This window comes from Manihot esculenta, chromosome 16, assembly GCF_001659605.2.
Source record: "Manihot esculenta cultivar AM560-2 chromosome 16, M.esculenta_v8, whole genome shotgun sequence".
Classification (NCBI taxonomy): Eukaryota; Viridiplantae; Streptophyta; class Magnoliopsida; order Malpighiales; family Euphorbiaceae; genus Manihot; species Manihot esculenta.
In genome coordinates, this window is record NC_035176.2 from 28,763,183 (window position 1) to 28,775,682 (window position 12,500).

General features: G+C 35.0%; 1 protein-coding gene across 1 annotated transcript; it reads right to left on the reverse strand.

Moving 5' to 3' along the window:
* Positions 1-2,585: 2,585 nt before the first annotated feature.
* LOC110603725 (ATP-dependent zinc metalloprotease FTSH 4, mitochondrial) lies at positions 2,586-9,026 on the reverse strand. The gene is made up of 7 exons (XM_021741607.2): positions 8,651-9,026; positions 7,419-7,506; positions 6,805-7,068; positions 5,104-5,340; positions 4,896-5,020; positions 3,984-4,460; positions 2,586-3,574 (listed from the first exon to the last, which is right to left on the reverse strand). The coding sequence occupies exons 1-7, from the start codon at positions 8,675-8,677 to the stop codon at positions 2,657-2,659; spliced, it is 2,136 nt and encodes a 711-aa protein (XP_021597299.1). The 5' UTR covers positions 8,678-9,026; the 3' UTR covers positions 2,586-2,656.
* Positions 9,027-12,500: the final 3,474 nt, after the last annotated feature.

Genomic DNA, 12,500 nt, shown 5'->3' on the forward strand with positions numbered 1-12,500 from the left:
GTTTCTTACTATCCTCATGTCGGGAAAATATGATCCTTGAACTGGCTGAAGTTTTTCTTACTTCAGATATGGACAGAAATTGCTCTGCTCTTGCTTTTCATTTAGTGTATTAACCGATTCTTTTCATTTCCTGATAAAGTTATTGTTTTCTACGTTCGTTATTGATGTATTGAAGAAATATTGAAATGTGGACATTTGAGAGAAGAAATTTGGATTATTTGGGTGAGGGACATGGTAGAAAAGGAAGTTGATTAGGAAGAGATAAGGTGGAATTTTGATGTTTGGTTGATGGGAAAGTCAAGGGAAAATAAATTCTTATGAATTAGAGATTTCAATGTGGGTATTTAGTAGATTTTAGCTAAGTTTTAATTATGGTTTAATCGTACTTAATGTTAAAGTTATATTTTAATTGTACAAGGGATATAAGCAAGAAATTATAAAAAAGGTTAAATTATTTTACTCAACGAATAAAAAATAACTAAAAGTTTAAATTTATCATGAATTATATAATAGAGATAAAAAAAAATTAAATTTTATTTTTTAATTTAAATTTATTCTAAACTATTATTAAAAATCTATGGTATTAAAAATTATCGTATGAATTAAGCTTATTTGTCCTTTTAATTACATTTTAGGAGTAAATTTAAATTGAAAAATAAAATTTATCTATACTTTAAAAGTAAATTTAATTTTTTAATAAAAAATATAATTAATTAATAAATACTCTAATAAATGAAAAAATAACACGTGTCCTTTCCCTCTTTCTTTCTTAAACTATCTTTCGTAAATTTAATTAATAATAATAATAATAATAATAACAATAATCTATGACAAGTGGCCAGCTTAAAATTTAGTTAAATTTAAAATTTAGTTAAATTTGATTTTAGTTATAATTTAATTTTTTAAAATTAAAAAGTTGAGATATAAAACATATTGATAAAATGAAGATAAAAAATAATCACTATCACTGTTCCATACATGCTCAATAATTGAAAAATTAGTGTTCATATGATTTTTAATTTCTGTTATTTTAATAATAAATAATTTAAATCTTAAAGTGTCACTCATTTACAAAATATCGTCAAAAATGTTAAAAATCATTGTCAGATTACTTTTTTCATTTAGTTTTTAATAAAATGAAAATAAGAAAAATAAAATTAAAATATAGAAAAAGAAAGAACAATTGAATGGATACCGGTACACCCTACTGATACACAGGGAATGGTCATATTATTGTAATTAATTCTACAGATTCTAGTCAATCTCAACTAGGGACCTAAACGGGTAGGGTAACTGCGAAATTGAAGGTACCTAAACCCGAATCCAATTATATATAAAATTTTCCAATCCGTCCCAAATCTGTTTAGTATTTTCATTTTACTATCCGTACCCGTTCTAAATCTGTTTAACAATACCCGTACAATACCCGAATCCGACCGAACCCGATTTTTTTAAATTGAATTCAATGAAAAAAATTTAAAAATTTAGATCTTATAACCCAAATATCAAACCCTAAATTAAAAAATTTGCACATCTGAATTAGAAAATTTGCACAACCTGAATATCAACCTCAATTATCTATTCAACTAAAACTATTCCTAAGATATGCACAACCCAGCATAGAAATATTGGAGACATACCCGACAGTAGAAATATTGAAGACATACCCGGCAGTAGAAATATTGGAGACATACCCAGCAGTAGAAATATTGAGAGAGAGAAAATTTATCGTCGACTGGGGACGGGCGAATGAAGAAAAGAGGAGAATGTGATATCTGATTGGGCCACACAGTCGTCAATGAAGTGGAGGAGAGAGGCCGATTGGGAATTAGAAATTATAGGAAGGGAAGCAGGAGAAGCGCCGATGGAGAGAGGGTAGTGAAAATGAAAAAAAGGAATTATAGATCAGGGGTAAACCCGCCCGCCTCACATCCCTAATCTCAACACTCCCGGATACGCGTAATAATCCAAGCCGAACTTTTTCACCTCTCCAGCAGCAATCAAGCTTCAGTTAAGCACATATCCCCTTGAAAGTCTATTCAAATCCCTATATGCACATTGAATTGAATGGCCAATTGTCAAGCCACCTTGCAAACCCCTCACCCCTTTTCCGAATAGGTGTAAATAAATCAAATTATTCATAAACTAATTACAGTTTAAGTCAATAAAAATTTAATCAAACTTAGCTTAATTTTTAAATGAATAAAAATTTAAATTAATTTTAAATTTATTTAATAACAGCCAAAATTAAATTTCATAATATTTAGCTCGCAAACAGACTCATAAATAATATTATTAAACAAACTAATATTAATATCATAAGAGAACTAAATTTAAATTCTACATATACTTTCAAATCAAATCTAAATTTTCTAAAATTCAGCTAATTTTTATATATGCTTAACTAAAATTATTTAATTTTAAATTAAAACTTAGTATATATATAAATAAATTGAACTATTTGTAAACTATTCGAGACTAAACTCGACTAGTCTAAACTTATTTACTAAATTAACTAAATTTAAACTTATTAATATTCAGTTTAAATTTGAAATGTATAAACTCGAACTCGAGCTTTTGAAAAATTTTATCGAACCAAATTTGATCTCTTCAAAGTACGCTCGGCTCTGTTCATTTACATCTCTATTTGCCAAGATCAAACAGAAGCAATGCTCTTAGCTTTGGCAGCTGCAGTTGCTGCAGCAGCCGCTGCAGCTGCTGCAGCGGCAGCAGATGCAGCTGGATTTGGAGTAGACGGAGGAGGGACTGGGTTAGATTGCGGTGCAAGTGTCTGCTGATATTGCTGCTGTTGTAGTTGCTGTGAATTCACTTGCACAAGTAGAGCCTTGATTTGACTTCCTGTCAGTGTTTCATGCTCAAGCAACGCATTAGCAAGCGCATGATGCTCCATGCTATGGGTGGTGAGGATGGTTTTTGCATTGTTGTAAGCCCTTTCTAGGAAATTCTTCACTTCTTTCTCAATGAGAAGTCTAGTCTCGGTGCTCATGCTGTTTCCATTGTCATCATAATCATGGGCGACAAACCCAACCTCTTTACTCATGCCATACTTGCTAATCATTGCTCTTGCAAGATTAGTCGCTTGTTGTAGATCAGAAGATGCCCCTGAGGTGACTTCGTTTTCTCCAAAAATTAGCTCCTCTGCAACTCTCCCTCCCATGCACACATCGAGCCGCGCGAGCATCTGCTTGCGGGATATACTCGTCTCATCCTTGTCAGGCAATTGGGCAACCATGCCAAGGGACGTACCTCTAGGAACTATTGTTGCCTTGTGAACTGGTAGAGCTCCATCAGTATGAATGGCCACAAGGGCATGCCCACCCTCGTGAAAAGCTGTTAGCCTTCGTGACTCGTCAGAAATCACAGCCGACTTGCGTTCACTTCCCATCATTATCTTATCCTTTGCATACTCTAGATCAGCCATTGTGACTGCTTTAGCACCATCCATTGCAGCCTTGAGAGCAGCAATATTGACCAAGTTAGCAAGATCAGCACCTGAGAACCCAGGAGTCCCTCTAGCAATGATCATCAAATCAACATCATCTGCCTTCAAAACCTGTAATCCCACAATGAATGATCATGTGTATTAGAATTCAGAACTTGATGATGACAATAACCCCCATAAAGATTTCATGGTCACAGAAACTAATGATCCCCTACCACCAAAAACAAAATTTGGACCATGAATACCGTCACTCTGTCCCTAACCTAATTAGAATCACATCTTAAGGCCCATTTATAACATTAAAATAGATCATTTATTATGATTTTACAACTACAGCGATAGAAATATGGTCTTCAAAGAATAGCAGGTAATGTAAGAAATAGAATTGTCATTATGCATGAATGTGTAATATACGTTCATATTCAGGGAGAGCTTCAATTATATATTCAATAATCTGTTGTCAATTCCAGGAACACATTCTAAAGGTATCTTAAATTTCCCTGCAAGAAGAAAATCATACCTTTGACATGTGGGATTCCATAATCTGTCGCCTTCCTTCTACATCTGGATTAGGAACAACTATGTGGCGATCAAACCGTCCAGGTCTCACCAGGGCCTTGTCCAGTGATTCTGGAAAATTTGTAGCTGCAATTACAATAATGCCTTCATTTTGCTTAAAGCCATCCAATTCAACAAGTAATTGGTTCAAAGTCATCTTCATGTACTGCTGATCCTTTGGGTTACGGCTGCTCCCTATAGCATCTATCTCATCAATAAATATTATACAGGGTGACCGTTTCTTTGCCGCAGAAAAAAGATCCCTCACCCTCCGGGCCCCAACTCCAACAAACATCTCCTCAAACTCACTCCCACTGCATGAGAAGAAAGGAACCCCAGCTTCACCAGCAATAGCTCTAGCTAACATAGTCTTGCCAGTGCCAGGTGGGCCAACAAGAAGAACACCTTTTGGGAGCTTACCACCTAAACGAGTGAAGCGCTTTTACCAGGGAAAAAACAATCATTCAAAGGGAAAAATCAATCTTTTAGTGATATCAAATTTACATGATTAATATATGAAATAAAAAAAAGCATTTTGGTGCTTAGGAAAGTATAGTTGAAACCATCTAGAAGCATAAAGACAGACAACTAGGAAAATTTCACTCTTAATGATCATAGAAGATACTACAATTGATACTAATTAATAACATCAACTAGTTTAGGCATAAAGCAGGCGGACTGTGAAACCAATTATTGAAGATTCAAAACATGCAATGAGAATGTTGAGAAAACCATGAGAGGTGTAATTTTTACAAGCTCATAACATTCATTTTTGAGAACTTAATAACTCTATCATCTGTTCAACCTAAAGGGAAGACATCACCGCGTTGTATACAGAGATGATTAATGGAAAGAATGGCATAAGGAAATCTACCTTTGGATCTCGAAGATAATGGACAATTTCTTCTAGCTCTGCCTTTGCCTCATCAACACCCTTTACATCACTAAATTTGGTATTAGATTCCATGCTAGGTTGCACCTCCTCATGTAGACCAAGTCCTGATACGTTGAAAATAGCAAACCAATGAAAAAACTTTACCCAATTTAAGATGTAATTGAATCAGAATAGGACATCATAATACCTTTACTGATTCCTCTGTCCTCAATAAGTGCCCCTGCACCAGAAATCAACAGAAAGGCCAGGGCAATAGTACGAACAGTACGCCAGAGCTGCTCTTTAAAATGCCCTCCTTCTGTAGCCACCATATGAATAGGTGCACTAGCAGTTCCAAGAATACCATCTTTTATAGGTTTTCCCACATTCTTTAAAGCAGAAACACTTCCTATGCTTTCTTCCCGCCTTGCAGAATTAGCAACGCCTACAAATTTCAAAGGAAACATTTACTTAACAGTTCACAAGCATCAACAACTACAAGTGACCAAGGGATAGAGCAAAAACCAACCATTATCAACTGAATTAAAGACACGTCCAAATTAAAACATGAAGAAATCATTCCAAATTCAACCAACTAAAACTTTGTCCAAACATTCTCAGTCAGATAAAGACAAAACTCAAAATATTGCATGTGGAAACATTTTCATGTGCCTTTAGCACAGTACAGCCAGTGATACATTCCTTATAAGTTCATCACATATGGAGAGGGGCACAAAGCATAGAGGTAATTCTACTATGAAACTCAAAGCTAACTCAAGTTACAAATTTAAATGTTACTTTGGGAGAAAAATTGAAAGATCCACTATTAATTCGATAGCTCATTATATACTTTTAAGGAAATTATATAATATCAAAGTTCTTTTCTCAGCACAAAAAATAAAAAAATAAAAAAATATTCAAACTAAATAATCACATAGCTTAAAGTACTAAAATATGATCAAGGGAATTATTTAGGAAAGACAAGATACAACTGGAAATATATATTCCACCGGTATGATTAAATCTGGCCTGAGGCTTGACTGGCAAGGGGATTGCATCAATGAGTCACTGATCCAACCAGGTCACTAAAAATAAGTTAAGATACATATTAAGGTAAATAAATATGTTTAATTAAATAACTTTCTAGTATTTAAAAATAAAACTCTCAACATTTATTAGGTTATATTTATTTTAATAGGTGTTCTTAAATTTATTAAAAATAATCAAATTATTATTATTATTATTATTGTCCAACACTTATAAGTAATACATAAAAAAAATCTAATAAATATCTCTATAACATTTATGAAAGATTAAATACAGGAAAAGTAAAACCATAAACATTATATTTTATAAAATTTATTGTAAAAATAAAAAGGTTTTTTAATGGCTCATGTCTTTTGGGCCTAAATACTTTACAAACATTAGTTCACAGTTTAAGGATTGGGCTTTGTTTTTGGCCCATAGACAAGGGCCAATCCACTTTTCATTGACTAAGTCACTGGTTTTCATTAGTTGCTTCTTTATCCCGTTCAACTGAAAACCCGATCCAGTTTAGTATCCAGGCCATAGGGCCAACCAGCAGGCTGGGCAAGGTTTAACAACATTGATCCATAGCACTAAGGATCCCAGCAAATGTCTGTATAAGACCAGCCAGGAAAGTATGAATTGGCAGCTGTGCTCCAACCTTGGTGAAGGAAAATATGGACACAGATCATCGATAATTTTGATTATGGAAAAGGATTCTGATGACTTGAAAAGAACTCTTACCACAGTGTAAAATATAGATAGGATAAATAATGATAACACAATGGATGGTCACTATTACAGATACATAAGTGCACAATTCAATTGATGTATCAGCAAAAGTAATTTAAAAAGAAAGAAAGAACGGCCTGTCTATGCTTACCTCTCTGCAAGGTCTTGAGTAACTCACTCTCATCAAGCCTGTCAACTCTCACTAATGCCTTTATATATTCAGAAAGTGCAGAAGTGTTATTATGCAATGATGGTTGACTTTCAAATAGTCTTATTACAGCTTCAGGATCATTTTGGTGGTAAAGTTCTTTAAGATGTGCAACTTCACTAGCTTCACCTGCATCACGCACACTGCGAGCTAAATTGCCAACATAGCTTGATCGAAACCTCCTTTCAGCATTTGAAAGCCCACTCCCTGCACAGAAAAGATGGGAAAACTAAAATAAGCAAGCAAGCTCCATATTTTACCAGACCTGCCAATGCATGAATGCAATGCCTAAAATGATTGTGGTTTCACAGATACTGATTTCTATCAAGGTTCATGCAAGGATTCTAAAGTAAATATGCAAACAAATTAAATAAAGTATAATACAGGTTTAGAAGAAATGAGCGCTGCTCTATTACTTCTATATATTGGCAACAGTGTTTTTACAAAGATGTGAGTGCAATGATTCCATAACACCCTAGAGTGCACTGGGTTGAAAAATCAACAACTTAAATTTATAAGCAAATGACATGAACTTTATGATATCATAGGCAACAGACCTGCATCGTATCCATGCTTGTTAACAGGAAAGTATGTTCTGACAAACAAACTTTTGTACTGTCCGAAATGTGATTGATGCCTTGAAGCCTGTTGAAGAATTAACAAGGAATTCAAGAAAACCAAGCAAGCAAGTAAGCATTCTTCGGTGTTCTCCACATAAAACTCTCTTATTTGTTATCATGAGAAAAGATGATAAGAAAGATTGAAATGTGGGGAAGGAAACCATAAAAGCTAAAGACGGGAGGATGTTAAAAAATAACAAATAATTAGACATGCATACAGAGTTCAACAACTTACTGCACTGAGATCACTCTGTTTCACACATGCACACATATAAACTCATGTGTATTAGCACACATACTAATTAGCAAAATGTATCAAAACAGATGCCATTAGTCCCAAGCACCTGGCACAGTTGCAAATTTTACCATGCATATGCTCCCGAACCATCATCCTCAGACGCATAACTTATTTGGAAGCAATAATCACTGATTTGAAGCATTTTAAATTACTTTTTATAGACCAATTACGATTATCAAACACCAAATTTCCCCTAATTTTTCCTAGGTAAGGTTGTCATCACAAGAGCCCATATTTTAGCCCGACAAACCTTAACCAAATGGCTCCATCTCGCCCAAACACATTCCCACATAGTAAATACAAGTATTTGTTAAATGCAATCCCCCAAAAGCCTCAAAAATTTACGAACAAGACTGCTTCTTCATATGACATCTCCGCTTATATTAGCCAATTATTCACAGGATTAAAATATGATACAGACTTCTGAGCCAGAGAGAACTGCATTGAATATGCTGAGGAAGATTGTTTCTCTAATTACTGGAAGGGGAAAAAAGAAAAGAAAAGGAAGTACTAAATACCTTGTACCAATCAAACAAGCGAGCATCCTAATTTTATTTTTTCCATTTCTTGCCTCAGCATGAAATAAAAGACAGAGATTTGGCACTTATTCACGTGGCAAACAGTTTGTAATCAAATACACCTTGATTCAATAACAAATGTAAATAATCCAGTAGACTTAAGCTCGCTCCAGTATCAAACTTTAGAATCACTATGAAAAATCACAAAAAGAACCCGAAGAAATTCAAGTGACTATTAAATTTAGGGCTTTTCTGCATTCCTCAAATATTTATTGGAATAATTAAAAATATACCACCCAGACATAATAAGAATCCATTAACCAAGTAATCTGAGATAAGCAGCATCAACTGACCTGCGTGATTAGGCGCCTCCAGGCCATGCCCCTGGTTAGGAACCAAAAAGGTCTGATCTTCTTTGCTTCCTTGGCTCCTGTCTCTCTCGCTAAGTATGCGTGTGTCTGATTCTGAAGATATGTTGGGGATGCGATGTAAAGTGAAATTCTTTCAGGTGTGTTTGGATGAGGAGAAAAAGAAGGAAATGAGAAGGTCTCGAGCGTTGGGAGGGGGTGGAGGGGAGAGAGCGTTGGAGGTGGGAAGATAGGCTATGTCTTTTGGGCAGGAGAGGGCGAAGGAGTTCCGACTTAACAAATATCTTTTCGCTATTTTCCCTATTTATTTCTTAGCAACTGCAGCAGCTTCATTTGTGGTGGCTGGCTCCGGTGTGAAATGTTATTTCATTGGTAGATTTTTATTATATATATATATCGAAGCATTAGGAGAATTAATATTAGGCTGCTGGTGTCGTTGTTAGTTTATCTTTATTTTTGTAAAATTAATTTTTTTATTTCTTTATTAAATAAATCATTAATTAGTGTAAAAATAATTAGTATAAAAATATTTTTACTAAAAAATCGTATCATTTCATATTCACGTTACACGTGTGAATTTATTTGAATTTTTAATGATAATTTAAATATAAAATTAAATTAAATATTTTTATTTTTTATAAAATTTAGGAGGCGATGATCATATTTTATTTATAAGAAGACTCTTGAGTGCAGCGATGATAAGATCAGCTTGGCCTAAATGATATGGGTATTGCGATAGAGGAGCCTGTTACTGATACGGGGCGTTTTATGTTTTCTTCTTCCATGAGAGCGCTCTTGTAACAGTCACATGTACAACTAGGGGTTAGTTAGCTAAGCATGGAATTCAGTCCCGAAAGTTAGCATTTTAGTTGATTGAATAGCTGTTATGTAGAGAGAAATATGTATTCTATGGAATATCTTTGAACTTTAATCCAATTTCAGCTCTATGTGAGATTTTTCTGCTTGCTTCCTCTCTTTCTTTTCCTGTTTGCATCGAGTCCAAGAAATGATTTCACGTGCCAAAGGTGGAGATACTCAAAATCCCCACAAAATGAGAAAAAATAGGCCGAAGGGGTTGCTAAAGTCGTTGTTAAGAGAACGTGTATGGCAGCCCAATGCAGTATGACAACCGGCTAGGGGTGAGTGCCAGGGGTGACTGAAACTGTTGGGGAAGAAAGGCAATTTCGTTGCCGCAAGATGGGCAGCCAGCTGCGCTGCTGGCAAATGAGAGCCGTGTGCGTGGAAAATTCAAGAGCATGATCAATTGCATCGTCCGTACCGTTAGGGAAGAAGGGGTTATTTCTCTATGGAAATGCAATGGCAGTAGTATTTCTCGCTAGAGGTAACTTGCCCAATTATATGCTTTATGCATGCGAAGTGATTGATAAAATGCCAATGCGAAAGGAATATACCATATTCACATTCATAGCTTCCCAATTTGGATGTACATATCCGTCTTTTTAAAAATAAGAATAATAATAATTCACGCACTCATAGAATTAGATGGAAAATATGTTGTTAAACATGAAGCAAGAGTACCTGATTATATTCATCTACGAATTTCTTATGGTAATTAATTCTTACATGCTTATGTTCATGTTATACGTCTCCTGTTTTCTGTGATTTACAGCATAACTTGTAAAGTTATATTTGCTTGTTACAAAAAGAAAAGAAAAGGCTTGCTTTTACTTGTTCAAACTTGTAAATCTTTTTTTCTTCTGATATGATTAACTTGCGTGTGTTATTTAGTAAACTGGAAATGTCTGCCTTGACTGCAGACTTTTAGAAACCTTATATTCGCAATAGAAATTGTTTACCCTTCTAAGCATGTATATATTTTTTAGTGTTTACCTGTAAAAAATGTACGATAGTATTAATACTTTTTTCCCATTATCATCCTCCTACTTTTGAGATGATCTTTTGCTGCCTTCATTTGGTAACATTTTCCTTTTGGACCTTTTCATACCGATAACATATTTTTCATACCGATAACATATGAAAAATAGGACCATTTATATCATGATACATGTACATGTGATTCAGAATGGGCACGTGAACCTTTCCATCTGGTTGGATTGGGCAGTAGAAAGTATTGACTTTTGAGTATACCTCCTCAAAGGCTGTAGAGGACGAGCAGACTTCTTCAAAGCTTGGATTACAATGAGACTTTGAACGCAGACGTGGCCGACTTCAATGGTCGATAGGAACTAACCTCTATATGGGTCGGATGAACCAATAGTCGAAAAGAACTGACCTCTATATGAGTTGGATGAACTAGGCACGACCTGATAAAGTAAGCGTAAGAATGTCGATCTCTCACGCCATGGTCGTCTCCTTGGTACGGCACAGGGGTCATCAATAAGGTATGAATTAGCCAGCTCCATATTTATTGTCATGTCGTCCATCATTAATATGTCACTTAACAATGCCCAATACGATGGGATACTACACTAGGAGCGTCAGCGATTAGAGGTATATATATCATCGAATTAGTCCAAAAAGAGGGGGCTTCTGCTTCTCCAAGGGGAAAACACTCTCTCTCTCTCTCATCGTCGCACAGAGTCACCATCACACAGAGGGAAACATAAAAACTCATCCTCCATCTCTCGGGATCGAGCTATTCTCTTCTCCTCTCTGTCTTATTTTTCTTGACAATTTTAAAGTTTATATCTAACTTGAGCATCGGAAGGTCTTCACCGGAGCACCCCGGTGAACCCTTGACCTTTTTCCATATTTTGATAGTCCTTTTTTCAAAATCGGTTATAGAGGAACCCATATGAAATCTCCCATGCATCCACCCCTTATCAGTCCAGTCACATATCAATGAACGATCCATCGAATCGAACCTCTGTCCAGGTATCTGTATATGGATCTCGCTTCATCACATCCCAGCAATGGATAGACATTTTTATTTTATCTTTTGCTTCTTTCTTTTTTTCTTTTTTCTTTTTGCATCTGTTCACCAGGTTGTACCATTTGAAGAATAACCAAAGATATTTAGCATATCTGCTCTTAATTGGTCGTAGCAAATAACATATTGGCAAGAGTAGTGTAAAAGTTATCAGTAACAGTATGACAATTAATTCTCTTAAAAAGGGATTTTCTGGTGTTAAGTGATAATTTTGTTGAGGTATTGAAAGGCAGTGTGGAAGCCTTATTTAGGAGTGTGCAACCGATTGATTTTATTCGTAACTTAACCAAGAAAAAGCAAATTGGATTTTAGGAAAAACTTTACTTAACTAATTTGTAGAGATCAGTGAAACCAAATGAAACTAAAGGAAATTGGTTTATTCAATCGGTTGAGTGCTGCTTTCCATTTGCAATGATCTCAAATTTGTTCCCACTCCTCAGCCTCTATTCATATTGAATGAAACATTCAAATCAGACTCCAAACAAACTCATATTCAACAGTTAAGTAAATATATACTTTTCCAAACAAATTCACAAATTCCAAAGCAAAACAAACCCAATCCTACACAACCATCCTTCATATTTCAGAGCAAACAAGCCCAATCTAACAATTGAATAATAAAAAAGATATAGAGCAAGAAACTCAAGTGGTAAAAGAATAAAAAAAACAATTAAAGGAAAAAAATTATTAACTAATTTTGGGTGCCATTACAAATCCATTGGGAAGAAATGAAGATTGAAAAAGCAAGCACCAATACAGCAAAATGAAATAATGACTAAGCCACAAATATAGAGAATGATTGAAGCTGGGTAATGATATGCTGTTGGCGTAATGAGCCCAAACAGACTGGGGAAGAGGAAGACCAAAGAAGCAATGCCAGTTAGGGAGAAGGAAGAGCCCTATGGGTGTGAGTCTGTGGATAGA